At 41.4% G+C, this 19,193-nt stretch overlaps 1 protein-coding gene across 1 annotated transcript in view; it reads left to right on the top strand.

The window, feature by feature from the left end:
- The window catches only part of NRG2 (neuregulin 2), a 314,981-nt gene that overhangs the window by 268,581 nt on the left and 27,207 nt on the right, over nucleotides 1–19,193 (top strand). The window contains 2 exon segments of the mRNA XM_030573771.1: nucleotides 10,237–10,260; nucleotides 18,274–18,376. Of these exon segments, the coding sequence (XP_030429631.1) occupies nucleotides 10,237–10,260; nucleotides 18,274–18,376 (127 nt within the window).

Raw genomic sequence — 19,193 nt, 5'->3', positions numbered from 1 at the left:
TGGCTTTGAGAACGGTTCTGAGGCTGCATGCAAACCTGAGAAAGATTTGCAGGTGGAGGTGGCAACATGTAGAACGCAGAGAACATTGGACAAATGTTGCTCTTAAAAAACATTTTTACTTGTATAAGTTTTTGTATTTGTTAATCTTTTGCTGCTTTAATTTGTGTAACACATAAGGAGCACTCAGTGCAGTACTGTTCAGCATATGGAGACGTACTGTAAGTGTTTGATAAGTTTTCTCTGGGTTTTTTTTAAAAGCTTTTGCTTCAGACAGTACTGTAGAGTGGTGTTCCACTTTACATTATTTCTTGTGACACACCACAAACTCCTACATTTGCTCTAAGCATTGTGGTACATCATGTGTCCATTACTGTGTGCCATGTTTGGTTTTCTTCATACTGAAAGTTAATAAATAGTTTCACAACTAGTGTACTGTACAATGCATCATTGTTCTGTGCTCATTTTTCTATGTATCCCCCTGAAAAAAAGTTGCTTATTGGCAACTTCCAGATAATAGCAGCTTTTAACTGGGAACCGAGAGATTGCTATTAAGCAGAATCCACTGTGTCTCTTACGGCCCAGTCTATCCCCTTTCGAAATCAAGGGGATTCCTACCTAAAGTGAGGGGTCTTCATGTTAAAGATATGCTTGATCCTCTCGGAGCAGATATGATTTGGACTCACACTCTGTGCTGGTTTTATGCATTTGAGGTGAAATTCACTCCCATGCACAACATAAGTCCTCAATATAGGGCTTTAATGGGTCTTCAGTGGTACATACACCTGAATTTCACCCTTTCTATACACACCACGTAATTTGTTCAACAATTTATTTCCTATGTGATAACCAGGATATAGGGAGAAGAATAAAGGGCAGAACATTTACTTCTGTTTGATACAGACCTGGATCGCAGAAAGTCTGTTCTCATAAAAAGAACAAACTTGTATACCCTTTTCATTGTCCTTCCTCTTTTTCCTCCTCTATCTCTTATTCATCTGAATTCAACAACAACATTGTAACACTTTAAATTCCACAATCATCACGCATTTACCCTTTGGTGATAAGATAACTGCTGACCACTTAATTGTAGGGTAATTACTGTGGCATGTTGTGGCTGGGTAATTACAGGGAGTTAGTGGTTTATCATAATAACAGGGTTATTTCTCAGTCCTGAACTACAGTGCAGGTTACACATTGGGACCTACTAAGGTTAATTACCTAGTAATCACAGGAGCCTGCTAATACACTTTGCAGTATCAGCAAAAACCTGCAATGTTTTTTTTATTAATAAGGTACTGAGCAAGCTAAGTTGCTATGCAATTAATGAAAAGTTATGGGCTAATTGAACCCTGGGATTTGAAGTATTACCCATCATTCCATTCTCCTCAGCGTATCATCTCCTTTCCTCGTGTTTCTATGGGGAGAGCATGGATTGTTCTCCAGACTTTTTGGAGCAAAGCTGAACTTTTGTGGAATGAGAATTGACTTTATCATCAAGAATTTTATGTGCCTGCCCTCAGATTTTTTCCATCTGGTTTACTTTCTCAGACCTGTTGGGCTGCGGAGGCCAGGTCCACTCAGGCAGCCCAAAGCTGCTTTGAAGAGTATAATTTATGAGAGCACTGACCACCTGACCTTTGCTTTTTAGGTGCTCTGGGGGCCCAGGGAGCTACGGTAAAGATGCCTTCCCAGAAATCTACAGTTGCGTGGTGGCCATCTTGTCTTGAATTGCTATTCACATGGAGATGCCTGCCTGACATTTTTAAAGCAAAATGTGGCCAGAAAATCAACAGGGATTGTGTAACCATAGGTCTGCCATTCTTATACCCACCCCACCTGCAGAGAAAATACTCAGCGAAGCTCAACTGTGATGTCACAATAGACAAAGAAAGCGCTTCCAACAGTAGCTTTCCAGCCAATGCTATTTTAGCATATTATTGTTTTAGTTAAAGAAATAATCTCTCAATTTAAAAACATTTACTCTGAACAAACGCCTTTCCTTACCCGAGGTGTTGCTAATGACACCACAAAACAGTGATAGCACTTATAATCAAATTAATTCTTTGCTATTTGTATGCTTTATGTCCTCTGGGTGAGATTCATCCCTGGGTAGGGGGCCAGCACAAGGCATGTGTGTTACTTAATTCCCACTCAAATCCTATTCTAAGAAGTGAAGTGGTGACCCAACGATGAATATTGCTGTACTGTAGCATTCAGGCTTGTCTACACTGGAAATTTACACATTATGATGCAGATCAGGGCCATGTATCATCTTCCAGGCATTTGATTCAGTAAAGTTTTCTCTTTTTTCATTTGCATCCCATATTCCATGGCTGTTTCCTCCAATTTTTCTGCTCTGGAGCATCGTAAGAAGGTAGAAACATAAATTTTAAATTCTAGCATTCCTTCTTCACATCTGTTCGCTGCCTTTCCCATTGTGGCTTCAATGTGGGGGAAATGTCCAGCCCATCCACAATTGATTCAGATTCTCACTTACCAGTGCCATCATCTCCCGTGTGTTTCAGCACTGCTCAGGCTAGTGTACTCACCGTCTGACACAGCTGCAGCGATAGAAGCGTGTGTGGAGCTTACTTCCTGTTTCCAGCGTCTCCGTGGGAACAGAAGCAAGCCCATATTATTGTTCATTGTGATACTAGGGTAGTAAGAGAAGACACATTGTCTGATTGTAAAATCACTGGCCTGGGATTGAAGAGAACTTGCCTCTGTTTTTGAGTGTGACATTGACTTGCTGGGTGACCTTTGGCAAGTCACTTAGACCAAAATTTGCAAACTTGGGTGCCTAAAGGCATGCACCTAAATCCATAGTTGGACACTTAAATACAAGTGGTTTGACTTTAAAAGGAGCTGTGGGTGCTTAGTATCTCTGAAAATGCAGTATTTTGGTTCCAAATATTGACTGAGGGGCCTAAGTTTGAGAACTCAAGTGTGAAAATTTTGGGCTTTACCTTTTCTAGCTTCAATTTTTCCTTCTATAAAATAAGTGGCTGTGAGGCTTAATTCCTTAAAGTAACTCCTTTAAACTGTGTGTCTGCAACCTGAGGTGGGAATGAATGCTCTGCAGGTTGAAAAATGGCTGCAGGTGGACTGTAATGCCCAAAGCCTCAGGCTGAGGAGGGTTGTTAGACATCTCTGTTGTGACCAAAAGTAGAGAACAGGCTGCAAAATGCAAAACCTTCACTTCTCTGACATGCGCAGGGGGAGCTATTTGCACATGCACAGACATCCCAAATTGTCCCCAGCTGTGCATATACAGTTTGCCTGGTCTTCCACGGGAGGCTGGTTCATTGAGTACATTGTTCTCTCCTCACAGCCCTCTTACAGTCCACCCAGCTCTGGAGTAGATTAGGGAAATTACTGAAGAGAAGTCATCATTTTACCACAGAAGAGTGCTTCTTGAAGTCACTTTCTCAGCACAAGGGAATATTGCTTTTCTGCTCAATCTGCATGGAATTACATCAGGCATGAATTGAGTCTCAATGGTGGGATTTCTCAAGAGTTTAGGGGAGCTCGGTACCCAACTGCCACTGAATTTCAGTGACAGTTGGTTTCTAAGGGCCAGATTGTCAAAAGCACTTAGGTGCCTAAAGATGTTGGAATGTACAAAAAAGTGTCCAAGTGAGGTAGTGCTTAAGCCTTTTGTAAAAAACACCTATCGCATCTTTAGGCACCTAATTATCTTTAAGATCCCAGCCCTCATGTGCCCATACGTTTTATTAAGTCCTGTATTCATGCTGCTGCTTCAATGACCTTCTGTGAGGAGGTTTAGCTCATAGAGTGATGTGATCTTGGCCAATAGCAGAGCTGGAGCAGTAAGAGCAACAGACAACTTGGATCCATTAAATTGATAAAACTTCCCTCGGTTTTTACACTGTCTGTCCCTCTGTATATATATCAAACATTTACTTTCATTCTGAACATTGCTGGGCAGCTCAGGGTTGAAATTATTTTTATTTTCACCTCTACTTTTCCCTGTAGTTGTGTTTCCTGAAATGTAATAGACACAAAGTATGAGAGTCCGGAAATATGCCCCCAAATCCTTCACTGAATATGAAATTAGTTCAAATGTCTCAGATACAAGGTTTTTGCCATAAATGTTCAGTATCTTCAGTCTCCCTCTCTGAGATTGTTAACAAATGCCATGCTGGTGAATGCATATTGGTGCAGAACACTGTTGACCATGTGCCAGTGGAAAGGTAATGGTATAAAGGTACTTTAGATCAGCTGATTCTGTCTCAGCTAACTGGACTGCATTTGATTTCCCAACAATGTCATAGCTGTGCATTTGTATAGAACATATTGCAAAAACATAGCTATGTGAATGTCTAGTTAATGTTAAACATTTAAATTGAAAAAAGCCAGGAAATGTTTGTTTGGTAGCAATATTAACTCAAGCACATATAGTAGGCCCCGGTGAAAATGTAATTATGGCTCACTGTATGAATTCCCCAGTGTAAATTCTAGGTATGGAGAATGCCAAAATCACTGGAGAAGTATGAAATATCAGAGATGGTAGATGTTGTTTTTTTAATTATGACTACTGTGTTGGGTATAATAAATTATGTATTAAAGCGAAAATTTTCAGGAAGGTTCAGCCACCACAATTAGGACCAGATTTTCAAAAAGCTCCAAACCCAACGTCTGACTATAATTGTCACAATGGGATCTTCTGAGTGCTGAAAAAATGGCTCCAACTGCGGATGCTCAGCCAATGAAAATCTGGCAGTGCATCCTTTTGAATAACCTGGGCCTATGTACCCTAAGTAGTTATCAAAATGATTGTATGTGTAATTGTAGAGGTGTGCAGACTCACCCCTGCAGCGCCTCCTGCTGGTTATCCTCACGAATTAGCTTCCAGCATCCAGAGCGCCCTCTGCTGGCCAGTGATCCACCTTACCACTGGCCTCCATGTCCCTCCCAGGACCCCGGTGCCCCTTTTACCAGGTGCTGCCTCCTGGCAATAACTCCACAGTTCTGGGTCTCCTCCTCCCAGGGGAACCTCCACCCACTATCTCCACTTCGCCTCAGTCTTGGCTACTGCCCAGTCTCCATCTAGCCCTCGTTCACTGGGGCAGACTGCAGTATAAGCTACTCATCACAGGCAAAGGGGTTCAGACCTGCTGCCTCTGCCTCCCCATGGGCTGCCCTGTTGCAACTCTGCACCTATTTGGCCTATAGTCAGGCCTGCAGCCTGGGGCTTTCCAGGCTGGAGCTCCCAGCTCCTCTGGCCCTTCCCCAGCCCTGCTCCCAATCTAGGTGTCTTGCTTAGGTCCCTGTAGCCAGGCCCTTCTCCCTCTACAAGAAGAGGGAGAATTACTGAGCTTCTGGCTCACAGCCTCTTATAAAGGCCAGCTGGGCCTGACTGAGGCATGGCTACAGCTGAGCCTACTTTCCCCAATCAGCCCAGGCTTTTTGCCACAGCCACAGCCCTCTCCTGGGCTGTTTCAAGCCCCACAGGGCAGGAGCGGGTAACTACCCCGCTACAGTAATATAGGCAAATTATTGGCATTATGAGAACTATGCATTTCCTACGATTAAATATACAATACCTAAGTACTTAATGCTACCTTATATATATATATAAAATTGTATCCAATGGCTAAAATGCAAAGTGCCTAAATGACTACTCCCCAGATATTTAAAGATATTTAGGCATCTAAGAATGCCAGTAGGTGCCTAATAGGGTTTATTGACTTGTTTAAGAAGGTTAGGCACCTAAATCTCATTGACATCAACAAGATTTGAGTACCTAACATGCTTAGGAACTCTTGAAATCCCACTAGGTGCATAGGTGTATCTTTAGATGTCTAAATACCTTTGAAAATCTGGCTCATAGTTTCACGTGCATGGACTTTCCAATGTACCCAGGAGTGCTTGACCCCTGGTTTTGCCTCTAAACCTGCCCCTCCTTCTGTACCCAATGACTGGAAGATAGCTAATGTAATGCCAATATTTAAAACAGGGTCTAGAGGTGATCTTGGCAATTACAGACCAGTAAGTCTAACGTCAGTACCGGGCAAATTAGTTGAAACAATAGTAAAGAATAAAATTGTCAGACACATAGAAGATCCTAACTTGTTGAGCAAAAGTCAACATGGTTTCTGTAAAGGGAAATCATGTCTCACTAATCTATTAGAGTTCTTTGAAGGGGTCAACAAACACGTGGACAGGGGGGATCCAGTGGGCATAGTGTACTTAGATTTCCAGAAATCCTTTGATGTCACCAAAGGCTTTCCTCACCAAAGGCTCTTACGTAAATTGAGTAGTCATGGGATAAAAGGGAAGATCCTTTTATGGATTGAGAACTGGTTAAAGGACAGGGAACAAAGGGTAGGAATAAATGGTAAATTTTCAGACTGGAGAGGGGTAACTAGTGGTGTTCCCCAAGGGTCAGTTCTAGGACCAATCCTATTCAACTTATTCATAAATGATCTGGAGAAAGGGGTAAACAGCAAGGTGGCAAAGTTTGCAGATGATACTAAACTGCTCAAGATAGTTAAGACCAAAGCCGACTGTGAAGAACTTCAAAAAGATCTCACAAAACTAAGTGACTGAGCAACAAAATGGCAAATGAAGTTTAGTGTGGATAAATGTAAAGTAATGCACATTGAAAAAAATAACTCCAACTATATATAAAGTATGATGGGGGCTAATTTATTTACAACTAATCAGGAAAGAGATCTTAGAGTCATCGTGGATAGTTCTCTGAAGACGTCCATTCAGTGTGCAGCAGCAATCAAAAAAGCAAACGGGATGTTAGGAATCATTAAAAAAGGGATAGAGAATTAGACAGAGAGTATCTTATTGCCCTTATATAAATCCATGGTATGCCCACATCTTGAATACTGCGTACAGATGTGGTCTCCTCATCTCAAAAAAGATATACTGGCATTAGAAAAAGTTCAGAAAAGGGCAACTAAAATGATTAGGAGTTTGGAATGGATCCCATATGAGGAGAGATTAAAGAGGCTAGGACTTTTCAGCTTGGAAAAGAGGACACTAAAGGGGGACATGATCAAGGTATATAAAATAATGAGTGGTGTGAAGAAAGTGAATAAGGAAAAGTTGTTTACTTGTTCCCATAGTATAAGAACTAGGGGCCACCAAATGAAATTAATGGGCAGCAGGTTTAAAACAAATAAAAGGAAGTTCTTCTTCACACAGCACTACTCTGAAACCTTCTTCACACAGTGCACAGTCAACCTGTGGAACTCCTTGCCTGAGGAGGTTGTGAAGGCTGGGACTATAAGATCTAGATAAATTCATGGAGGTTAAGTCCATTAATGGCTATGAGCTAGGATGGGTAAGGAATGGTGTCCCTAGCCTCTGTTTGTCAGAGGGTGGAGATGGATAGCAGGAGAGAGATCACTTGATCATTACTTGGTAGGTTCACTCCCTCTGGGGCACCTGGCATTGGCCACTGTCAGTAGACAAGATACTGAGATGGATGGACCTTTGGTCTGTCCCAATATGGCCGTTCTTATGTTCTTCTCTGCCTCTTCCCACCCCCACCCTGCCTCTTCCTCCCCCCACTCCACCTCGACCCCACCTCTTCCTGCCCCTTTCTGCCTCCTCCCCTGAGCGTGTGCCGCACCCTCGCTCCTCCCCCAAATGGCACACCGTAAAATATAAATATGTATATAAAACATGGGTGGGTGGGTGTGTACACCACATATGTGGAGGCGTTACCCATGGGATAAATAGCAGAACCATGTGATAAATTGCAAAGCCGTAAGGTAAATATTTTTCATTAACATTGGTGCACTTCAATTGCTCTCTGCCTGCTAATTCTCTTTCAGGTACACATTGTAACATTCTGAACCCCGATCAACTTCAAACATACACCTATTTTATTTAAAAGAATTTGACCTGCCCTTGAAATGTTTCCTCCTTAGCTTCCCAAATATGGTATTTCTTTGCAGATGTACACCTGTCTGAGGCCCAGGACAGGAAATTCCACATTTAAGAAAGTAGGGAATGATTCCCAGGCAGTTTAATTTAATTATGGGAGACAGGTAATGATGCCTGTAGTTAAAATTGCTTATAACTTGCTATTCTAACACACTGTTTTCAGTTGCTTATAATTTTACCACACTGAAACGTGAAACCATTTATATACATATAAAGAGCTAGCTGAAAAATAAAAATAGTTCACAAAACTTTCAAGAACTTCCAAGATGGTTTCATTCCTATGCTTTTTGAAACAGGTTGATTTTCATTTTGTGAAATTTTCTACTGAAATTTCTTAAGGCAACATGTATCAATTTAAAAATAGATTTCTTTAAAAAGCATTCTACTATGGGACCTAACTGACCTATCAAAACTGACAATGAAGAAGAAAACCCTTTGAGTGAAATCAAAAACTCAAGATCAAACCCTGAGAACAGTAAATGAAAGTACATACATAAAAACTGAAATGACAAATGAAAACTTTTGAGATACAAATTTTTTGCTAAAATTTCTGCAAAATGGGGAAATAGTGTGAAAATATTTGTAATCACATCCATCTGAAGCTGCTCAGACGTTTGGAATGTTAGAATAAGTCATGAGATGAATTACTGGGTAAAGCAACTGAGCTAGACAATGATGCATTTATCATATGGCTCCATAACTTAACACTTTATCTTTATATATATTTAACAAAATCAATTGACAAAATAGAAAACTGAAATAAAGTAAATCTAGAACCAGGGTTTACATGATAAACAAAAGGTTTGGAAGAATACGTTAGCTGGGTCCGTTCCTCTCCTGTTCTTCCATCTTGTGTTGTCATTTATACCTGTGCAAAGTAGTTGTGAAATGCTACCAGATGGCAGGGTTTTGCACTCCCTTTGGTCAGGTATAATGGTGACTCAAAATGCAAAGCAGGGAAGAATGAGGCTCTGCAGTAAGGAAATGGCAAAATACTCAAAAATGATGCATAAAAGAGGAACATACTTTAGATGAGATTATTACTGTAGTTCGTGAGGGTTAGTGCTAATCCCTCAAAGTTCAGTACAGTCGCAGAGAAAAACTTGTCTTTCTCTACCAAAAAACTGGCTACTGTGGAAACTGGAGCATAATAACATTCACATTCATAAATTAGGAATGATCATATTTTGTGTATGGTGGCCTCTGCTTTATATGCAACGATGTATATACAGGGTCTGAATGTTCATGCAGGCAAAACTGCTGTGGACGCATATAGGTGTTTTCTGGTATAAGGCCGAACCATCAACACCCGTTGGGTGTTATAATATACAGAAACTCTCAGCTAATTTGAATATTTTCAGTTTAACTGAATTGTTGGTCTATTAAGTAAACTGTATTTCTCTTGGCAATATCTCTCCAACATAAATTACTTTCTTATTTTTAACTAATTTGAAGTTTCAATGGTATATGATCAGATTTTTGTTTAATTCAGCACTACTCCTGTTCTTTCTAATGAAAGCAAGGTCACAGTGTATGTCAAAGGTGGAAGAGTATAAATGTCAAAGAAACTTTGAGAACAGTTCTGATTTTTAGATTCACAGAGACTGTTGTCTTGCAGAAGCAGCTACATATTTGCATAATTAATTACATACAGCACATACACAATAAACTACACCGCTGTAAGAGCTACTATAGCCAATAGACGTCCACACTCAACATGCATGTCAGTGGATTTTAAAAGCCATGTTGCAGGATACTCCTGTGTATCAGAGATCAGACTTCAGATTGTGTGCACAGAAATCTCCTCATTAATTAAGGATAATAGGTTGTATCTTTTTGCTTGGTACTGTTTGAAGGCCTGCACATCCGGAAAGGCTTGTGAAATTGACGAGTGCCTACTCCAGGCATGCAAGTTCAGGAGACAGTTTTACAAGATCCTTGCAGCAGCTATGTATGCTGGCCTTTCTGGTGTCAGGATATGTCTCTCAACTGTGTACGTTTATTCCAGCTAAAAGCTGAATTCTATCTCAGGAACTAACAGACATGTCTCATCTCTAGAGAATTCCTGATTATCTACCATTGCTATCTCTTTGAACATTTCTTTACATGGCGCATTACCTCTTGTGGGAATTACAAACATATTAATGCATACGTTGTGTTCCTAGTTACTGCTACTGAGACAATGAATAGGAAAAGCTAACCTGCTTTAACCACGCAGTGTGTATATATTTTGTATTTTTAGAGATCTCTGACAGACCTGTTTTTCTTTCTTTCTTTCTCTTCCTTGTCCTCTTTCTGCATTGGCAGAGCATCTTGGATTTGAATTAAAGGGTATGGAACAACCATTCATTTGTTAATCAGAAGCCATTAAGAGCTGCCCACAGTCCTTAACATTACGGCTTTAATGGGATGATTAAAAAATCAGCTGTTCTGCTCTTTTTACTGACACCCAGAAAGATATTTGGATCAAAAAAACCCAAATGTAAACCTATAAAAATACACATGTATTTGTAGCAGCACATTTTTCTTTGTCATGATAAGAAACACTGTGTGCAAGGCATTTTTGGAATACTAAATTGTTATATGTCTCCTCACTGCAAATCTTTTTTCTATATTTAACTTGAAGAGCTGCTGTTTGTGTTAGTTGGAAAGGTGACCAGCAAATATTCCAGTAACAAAAAGTCTAGAATTTAGGCCACTGGGGAACAAGAATTCGGCATGATTCTGCAATCGTTCTGCATGTAGATCTCCCACTGAAATCCAGGAGAGTGCAGTGGGGGATTGGAGTCAGTCATGCTTTTCTCATAAAACTTGTCCTTGGTTTGAAAGAAATTGCTTTCAAGAGGTAAATCAATTAAAGTCAGCTGAATTACCCAGGAAGCATAGTGAAGTCAATTGGGGAGTGTCTTTCCATTGAATTCACTGAACATTGATCTGGCTCAAAGAATATAAGCTAAAGTTTTCAAAAGCACCTTAGGCCCAAACCCTCAAAGGTCTTAAAGGATCTGAGTCTCAGTGACTTACATGCTTTTGAAAATTTTACCATTAGATAATTTCAGGCGCAGAAAAACCCCATTTGGCCAAACACATGGTTGCTTTCTAGTTGACCATAATGCCGCTCTTTTGTCCTGCATCCCCCTTACCTCGCTCTACAGAAGTACAGTGGAGGGGTCTCTTGAGTTCACATTTTGTGCTGCAGTCATCTTCCCTTGTACTACATCCCCACTCATTTGTTTTGTGTGTGTGGCATAGTTCTGGCAGAGTTTTCTATTTACTCCTATTTTTTACATTGCCATTTGCTCAGTGTGCAAAACCATAAAGAGCCAAGGCCCACAGTCCTTATTCAGGATCATGCCATGTTTCTGTATTGAAGGAGCTGGTGTTAAAATGGATGGCATCATATTGCCTCAAGTTCTTAGCCAAAACTCCCAGTGCAGTTTTGGTTGGTTAAGACAGCAGGATTTGGCCTGCTAACTATGCTGATGCCTCTTTGTAAACCTCTCTCACATTCCTCCAGGGGCCATATTATTCTCACGGTTGCACCTATGTAACCACGTTGAGGTTATGCTTGGGTAACTGAGAGCAGAATTTGGTTTAAATGTCCAGTAAAAGCTACCTCCATTCTGTAAACACTTCCTTTATCACTTCCTGCAGATCCCTGAGACCTGCTGTTGCCTTGTGTTCCATCCTTTCTAAGTGAATGCCTCCCTTTGAGCAATATGGTGCCCAGCTGTGCACACAGAGATCCACAGGGGATCTGATAAGTGCCTTGAACGGTTTTTCCCTCTACTCATATATCTTTAGTCCAGATTCAGTGCAGCCAGAGAGATATGTTAGCTAGCACAGAGCAGACCTATATGATTAAGACACTTTAATTCCATTTGATGGGCTCACTGTGGCATGAGCCACTCATCTCTGGCGTCCGGGGACTAAAGTCTTTTCTCAGCTATCCAGTGCAAATCACTAGACACTAGCGGAATGAGAGTGGGCTTTGTCTCCTAAAGGACCCAAATCCTTTCTTCCTCAAGGTCTGGTCCTGGGTGCTCCCAACTCCCACTGGTTTGAATTGAAATGGTGGAACTGGGGATCTTGCAAAAGAGGGTCAGCACCCATTCAGATCGGGCTCCCAGTGCAAAGGGGTTTGGTGGTTTCAGCACAGCCCCCAGTGGATATTTGTCCACCTTTCCAAACTGCCACAACATTGAGCAGAATTCAGCACAGGTAGTAGCCTCTGCTCCAGAGTAGCCCAGAACCAACCTGCCAGGACTGATTCACGTCTTCCCAGCAGGCAGTTCTGTGCTGCAAAAAGTGAGTTCATTTTGGAGAAGGAATTATAGAGAAACTGGTGCTGCTATTACAAATACACTTTTAAATAACATTTAGAATTGAGGATTTTTGACATCCCTTTTTAGTTTACTTTCTTGTTTTCCTTGTCCATTCCCAGTCTCATTATTAGACAATAAACATTAATAAGCTGTCTTCTCTACTTCATCCATTCTTCACTTTCCATGTGTTTGCTGTAGTACCCATGGCTGGAACTGTGACTGTGTCTGCATTACTTGACATTAAATGATTTGTCCATAATGTCATTGTTTTAGAATGATAATGATGACTATTATTTATTATTTGTATAGCATCGTAGGTGTGAATGACACTTCAGAGACAAAAGTTGACTGGCCCTACCACAAAGATCTTATAATATAAATTAAACATAAAATCACTCTATATATATTTACATTATTTTCTTTCTGTCACTGTCCCAGTGAGTTTGTGTAACACCAAGGGATTATGTTATCAGCCATCAATTTAATAAGACTTTGTGGAGTCAACCTAGATTATTTTCAACAGTCATGCATTTAGTTGTGCTGCACAGTGAAGTTGGGATTTGATCCATGGGGAAAAGAGTTGCAATATAGATGAAAGTTTTGGGGAAAAAACTAACTCATTTGGTAGTTTTGCCTCCTCCACCACTATCCCTTCTTTTTTCCATTAAATAAAAGGCAGGGTTTGCATCTGAAAAAAATAACATTTTTACAGCAAGAATTGTGAATAGTGAAAATTCTCTATGAAAGTATCATTTCACCTGGTTTCAAGATAGAATTGGATCACTTCCCCCTCCCCCCGCCCCCGCTATGAACAAATATGTTCACCTAGCAGAACAAATCTTGAACAGATTCATCCACAAGCAATAAAAATCACATCTAGCTGCTTTGGCAAATTTGTATTAAATCTCTTAAAACCCAGGCTCGGCCTTTGCACATGCAATACTCCACAACCGTGATCAAATGGAGAACAGATTGCTTGCTGTCTGTATGGAATTCATAACACCAACTGTGCAAAAGAGACTGTCAGAACTTTCTGAGCTGCTCCCAAATAGAGTTAGCTTTACACTAAGATCCACAGAAGTATCTTGTTAAGCCAGCCATAATTTTTTAGAGATGACTAAAATCTAAATGAATTTGCTGTTTATATGTTCCAGGAAAAATGGTTTTTTTCAAAATTAAATTGTAAAAATTTGATTATGTCAACTAAAATTGGTTCACAAAATCCACTGAAGGGAAGTTTATATTGCATTTCTGAGACTGGGGCAGCCGGTCCTGACAGATCAAAAGAGTAATGTTTCCTATTTGCGAGGTGAGTAATGCCTGAGGCCTGTAGAGCACTGCTCACCTCAGCAAAATAAAATCATTCTTCTTGCGTATTTTAGCTGTCCCTGTTATTTTCATGCTGGTACCACCAGTTGTGACAGTACAGTAGCTCCTCCTTCACCATTAGTCACACTGGAGTTACAGACACTGACAATGAAAATCTCCCAATCTTTGGACCCTTCCAGTCAGGTCATGGCCCCTTTTGTATTTCTCAAGTTTGATGACCTCCCAAGATGGAATGTACATTTACATTAATGTTTCTAACAACAACATGATTGAACTGGAGAACTTGGAACGTTTGACAGAGTGAAAGGGGCTATACTGATGAAATCCAGGCATGGAAAGGTGCGGCTCTCCCCTTCCATGCTTCCACCAGTACAGAATATGCACCGCGTTCCCCACCAGGCAAAAATACAGAGAAGGGGAAAGCAAAAAAGCTGAGTTAAACGTCCCAATCCAAATGTGAGTTCTTCCCAAAAGAGGACATATGAAGATTTGACGTAACGGGGAGGTCAGAGAACATCAGATCAGACTGCATGCTCCAACAACCAACAACAAATCAGTATGAGTCTGCATCACAAGTGAAACCAATCAACCTTTGTTCAAAGGGTCAGCACAGAACCTCAGCACCATTTAGGTCCCACCTTAACCCCTTAGGGCTAGTGAAGAAGGTTTGGGCTGGCCTTCTGCATAGGGGTAAATTTTTATCCCAGTTGAGGAGGAACTTGATGAATTGCTTCATAGAGGACACGCTACTCTAACCCAGTATTGGCCCAGGAAAGCACATGGAGGCACCAAAGCTTGGGAGATTCTTGATGTCATCTTCTCTACTGAATGTTGAAGGAAGATGCCTGTAGTGATGGAACTAGGATGCAGAAAGGACAGAATAGGTAAGAAATTCTCTATTCCTGTCACATGTATTAATGTGGTGCATATTCTGTACTGGTGGAAGCATGGAAGCATGCTAAAAGTCTCCTCTCTGGCCTGCAGTGTGAATATCTGTGTATGCTGCATTCATTCCCTACCCAGAACCCATGCTCAGTTCAGCGGAAGCTTAACATGCAGGACATGAGCAGCCTGTGTCATAGAGGTTCACAGTGGAGAGCAGAGTGAATGGAGATTTCCCCCCCTTTTTGGATCACTGCTTTAGAACAAATGTTCACAGTGGGCAAAATGAAATGTTTCTGATTTATTTTTACATGTTGATAAAAAGAAACAAAACCAGATGGATTTTGACACTCTCTGGCTTCTCAAGTAACTACTGCTGCTTTTCTCCTGTTTAGACCTTCAGAAAGAGAATAATCTTTTCTATATTAGGTACTTCCAAAAGTGGTGGGCTAAGAAAGGCTCAAATCCCAAATTATTTTCTCTTAGCTTTTTTTAAAATACTCTTTATCCTACTACCAGGACATGACTCTAACATTCCTAGCACCTGATGCCATTCTTACTTTCCTTCTGCTTTTACCTCGTATAGCTTTGCAGTTGCTGGGGATACCAGATATAGCGTAGTGAGGGCACTTAGTATCTCCTGGTGGAACATTCCACCCTAACGACTTCAGCAGGGTTTTTCTTGCCGAATTTCTATGAGAAAATGTTTTAGAGAATGCTAATTAATTAAACCCCAACAACCCAGAATGCTGTATAAATAAAACATGCTATTGGGGCATATTGACTTATTCATGGTATAAGTTTTTTTTGGTTCTTCCTCCTCTTGGGTTCGCAAGATGATATAGTGGGCCAAATTCTTCTCTCAGTTATTCATTTGGAAATCCAGTTACTCTGTTGATTTCAGTGGATCTGCACTCATGTAATTGTGGGGAGAGCTTGGCATACTGTATTCACACAAGAAGAATAAATGCCTCTAGCCATGTGATTGGTTGACGATATTTCGGTTGAACTGATCTGAGGCAATCTAAATCTTAGCTTTCCCCTGACTCCATCCTGAACAGTTTTATGGACCTGATCAGTGTGGATAAATTACTTCTCTCCAAGAGTGTGCTGTTAATCTGTTGCAAGTGACTGATTTCATTGGCACTGAAAAGTCTTCCATTACAAATAACTATGGATCTCTCCTGCTCATTACAGTCATATCTTAATAGAAACACTAGATCACTGATGAAGTTCAGTTTAATTTCACAAGTGTATGTGAGTTGTACAGTGTGGTTGAGACCATGCAGTGTCCCATGATACAACTCATTCCTGGAACACCGTGGCCAAGAGGATTAACTGAAATGAATCTGTGTTACTGTTTGGGTTGAAAAATTAATAAGATTACTTCCCAGGATTTCATTAAAAAATACACTGCTGTTACTGGTTACTGGACTTTCAATACTCTGTCCCCTCCCTGTCTTCCAATAGCCAAACCACCTCTCCTCCATGCCCACCCACCTTTGATTATTTAGAAGTTTTTCCTTTCAGCATCTGTGTGTTGTGATTTCTGGAATAACTCTAGGACCCATAGCATGCAGTTGCTGCAAGAAAAAAAATCAGTCCTGAGTCCAGCAGGGAGAGAGATGCCGGACCTTGTGATGGGGCTATCAAAGGATCAGTGTATATATGTTTGAGGATGGGTGTGATAATCGGAGTCCAGACACTGTAAAGGGAGAACAGAGGTTCTGAACCCCCAAAAATAAGCAATTGAATCAACTAGTTGTATCTGATGTTACTGTGTTACAAAATGTGTCATGTCAGGTCTTTTATGAAAGCTTGTAACGTTCTGGCAATATTCTGCAGTATTTTTATCCCCACCAGGTCTCTGTTGTGTGTGGAGTGTGTGTGGCAAAGTGAACTAATAGCTGGGCATTGGCTTCACTCCATTGGGGTGACAAACTAGAGGGGAAAAATACAAGTGTTGGGTAGTTAAGAACTTGAGGAGACAGATTTGTGGGGACTTGGCACTGAAGGGCTGTTGAGGTCACCCTATCAGGGGTTACTAGGCTGGTGGAAGCAGGGTGAAAACATACACTCATAGGCTAGCTACTGGTGTCAGAGCTCTGAGCCATGTCAGCCTGGCATTAGGCTCCCCAGCTTACAGAGCAGGTGGTGACTGAACCCCTTACTGGTCCTGGTGGTACCCAAAACATTGCAGTGGTGTAGCTGGCAGGATCTGAACCTGTGTGAGAAATCTCTTAGTAGCCAGCCTACAAGCATAAGGGTGGCCTCAACATCCCCTTGTGGTCCCAAGTCCCCCCAAATCCATCTCAGGTTACACAGAAAACAAACATAAAGGCACAGTCTCAGGCTCTACATGTCTGTAATAGCTAATTTCCCTTTTCTAATACAAGTTACCTATTGCCACTGAACAGTTTCCCAGCATGCTCTCTGACCAAGATGTGCACTTCACTTCACTTAGATGCTGGGCCTCAGTTTTTGGGTGTCCTTCACTTCAAATCTCCTCTCTTTTAAGTGTTTGCAGTTTTTTTGTCTTTCTCTCAGAGTATGGTGATTCATGGAGGGGAAATTCCTCCTCTCCTAGGTTGGGTCTACATTAAGAAATTATGTCGACCCAGCCATGTCACTCAGAGGTGTGAAAAATCCACACCCCGAGGTACGTAGTTAAGCTGACCTAGCTCCCAGTGTAGACAGCGGTAGGTCAATGCAAGAATTCTTCCATCGACCTAGCTACTGCATCTCAGGGACATGGGTTAGCTACAGTGACCAGAGAACCCCTCCCATCATTGCTAGCGTGACCAGACAGCAAGTGTGAAAAATCAGGATGGGGTGGGGTGTAATAGGCACCTCCGAATATTGGGACTGTCCCTGTAAAATCCAGACAGCTGGTCACCCTTGTCATTGCAGGGGGTGGTTACACTGAAGCAGTACAGCTGTCTCACTCTAGTGGTTTAAGTGTAGACTTAGCCTCAGTTTTCCAAGACTGGGGTTTATTTTTTAATTTCAAATTGTTTCAGTATTTTCCCATTCATGCCAATGGTCCACCATTGTCTCTTCCTGGCTGGACAATGGACGGGTACTTGAAGTAAGTTCTGTGTAAACAGCTGGTTTAGGAGGAGCCCATCCCTGTTGTGAGGTATGCTTGAAATTGTAGTTCTGGTCATGAGCATACTAGTCTAGATTCATAATTACTTACATTTCTAATCTTAGTCTGTCTATGCATCTCCTAAGGACCATCAAGTTAGAACATCACAAGCTTTCATAAAGACCTGACTTGACATATTTGTATACACAATAACATTCTATACAACCAGTTGGTTCAGTTGCTTATTCTTTGGGGTTCAGATGCTCCATTCTCCCCTTGGAGTGTCTGGACCCTGATTGTCTCAGTGGGTATGGTCAGGGTCCTGTTTATTGGATTAGCAAGGCACCTGGGGAATCTGCTGGAAAGTAAAAAGAAGAGTTGTGGGGCTATTGGAGATCATGGACTAAAGGTCACAGAGCTGTTATAGGGGAGGAGAGGGGACACTGATAAGTTTGCTGGGGTGCAGGAGGGAGGGATTACTGGGCAGAAGGAGGAAGCCATGAGAAGAGGAGGAGAGAATGGTAGGAGATCTCAATGTGTTTGGGGAGGTTTGGGATAATCATCCAAGCCTTTGGGTGCTTATCAGAACTGGACCATGGAACACTTTGAGATCTGCTGATGACTAGTCTATATCGGTTGGATTTTGCTGCTATTTGTGTGTTCAGAACACATTTTCACTGGAGTACAACTTTAATTAGTATATTTTTCTAACCTTTGCAGAAGCTGAAGAGCTCTATCAGAAGAGAGTTTTAACCATCACTGGGATCTGCGTTGCATTGCTTGTGGTTGGAATAGTATGTGTGGTCGCTTACTGTAAAACCAAGTGAGTACAGGCAAACAAGTGAATTCTAACAGCAATGTTCAAACTTTGGGTTCACACTTCTAGCTATGGCACTTACTGACCTAAGATAATACTCAAAGGAGATGTTGTACCGTGCTTTTCCCTTACAGCAGAGAACATGCAAGGTCTAATAGGGCAGGGGAGTGGAAGTCAAAACTCTCTCTATACCTGACCCTGTTTAGAACTCGTAGGGGTACCAGATTGTGCGGGATATTCTGCATTTCAGCTGAATCAACCCCATTTTGCTAAATCAGGCAATGTCCTGTGGATGAGTGAACAAGTCTCCCTGTAGCAAAGGGAAAAATCCATTAGGCTGGGACCTAGGTGACCATGACTTCTGGTCTCACCTCCGCTGACGCTTGCTTATATTTCAGTGAAGTTCATAACAATTACTGTTGAGCAAGGCTTCATAAGCTTTCCTAGAAGATAATCAAATATATTTCCCTCCATTTTACAAATAAGTTAACTGAGAGGTTGCACAAGGTCATTGCAGGCAAAACTGGGCATAGAACACAGGTCTCTAATATGCAAACCCAAGTCTCATTCAAAACCATACTGTCTTGCCTAATTAATATGCCAGATCTATGTGCCTGGCTGGCCTTCTCTAACCAAACACCGCTCTAACCACTAGCCACACTTCTCTCCCAGAGCTGGCAATAGAACCCGGCATTCCTGATTCCCAGCATTCTGCTGCTGTCTAGAAAATGACTGTACAAGCTGTTAGCAAAATGTGTGCACCTTGGTCCCCGTTCAGTTGCTGCTCCTCACAGAAGATAACAGTCGCTCCTTTAGCTCAGAT

This window comes from Gopherus evgoodei, chromosome 8 (genome assembly GCF_007399415.2).
Source record: "Gopherus evgoodei ecotype Sinaloan lineage chromosome 8, rGopEvg1_v1.p, whole genome shotgun sequence".
Classification (NCBI taxonomy): domain Eukaryota; kingdom Metazoa; phylum Chordata; order Testudines; family Testudinidae; genus Gopherus; species Gopherus evgoodei.
The sequence above is the reverse complement of the archived record's forward strand: the minus strand, read 5'-3'. Positions and strand labels throughout refer to the sequence as shown.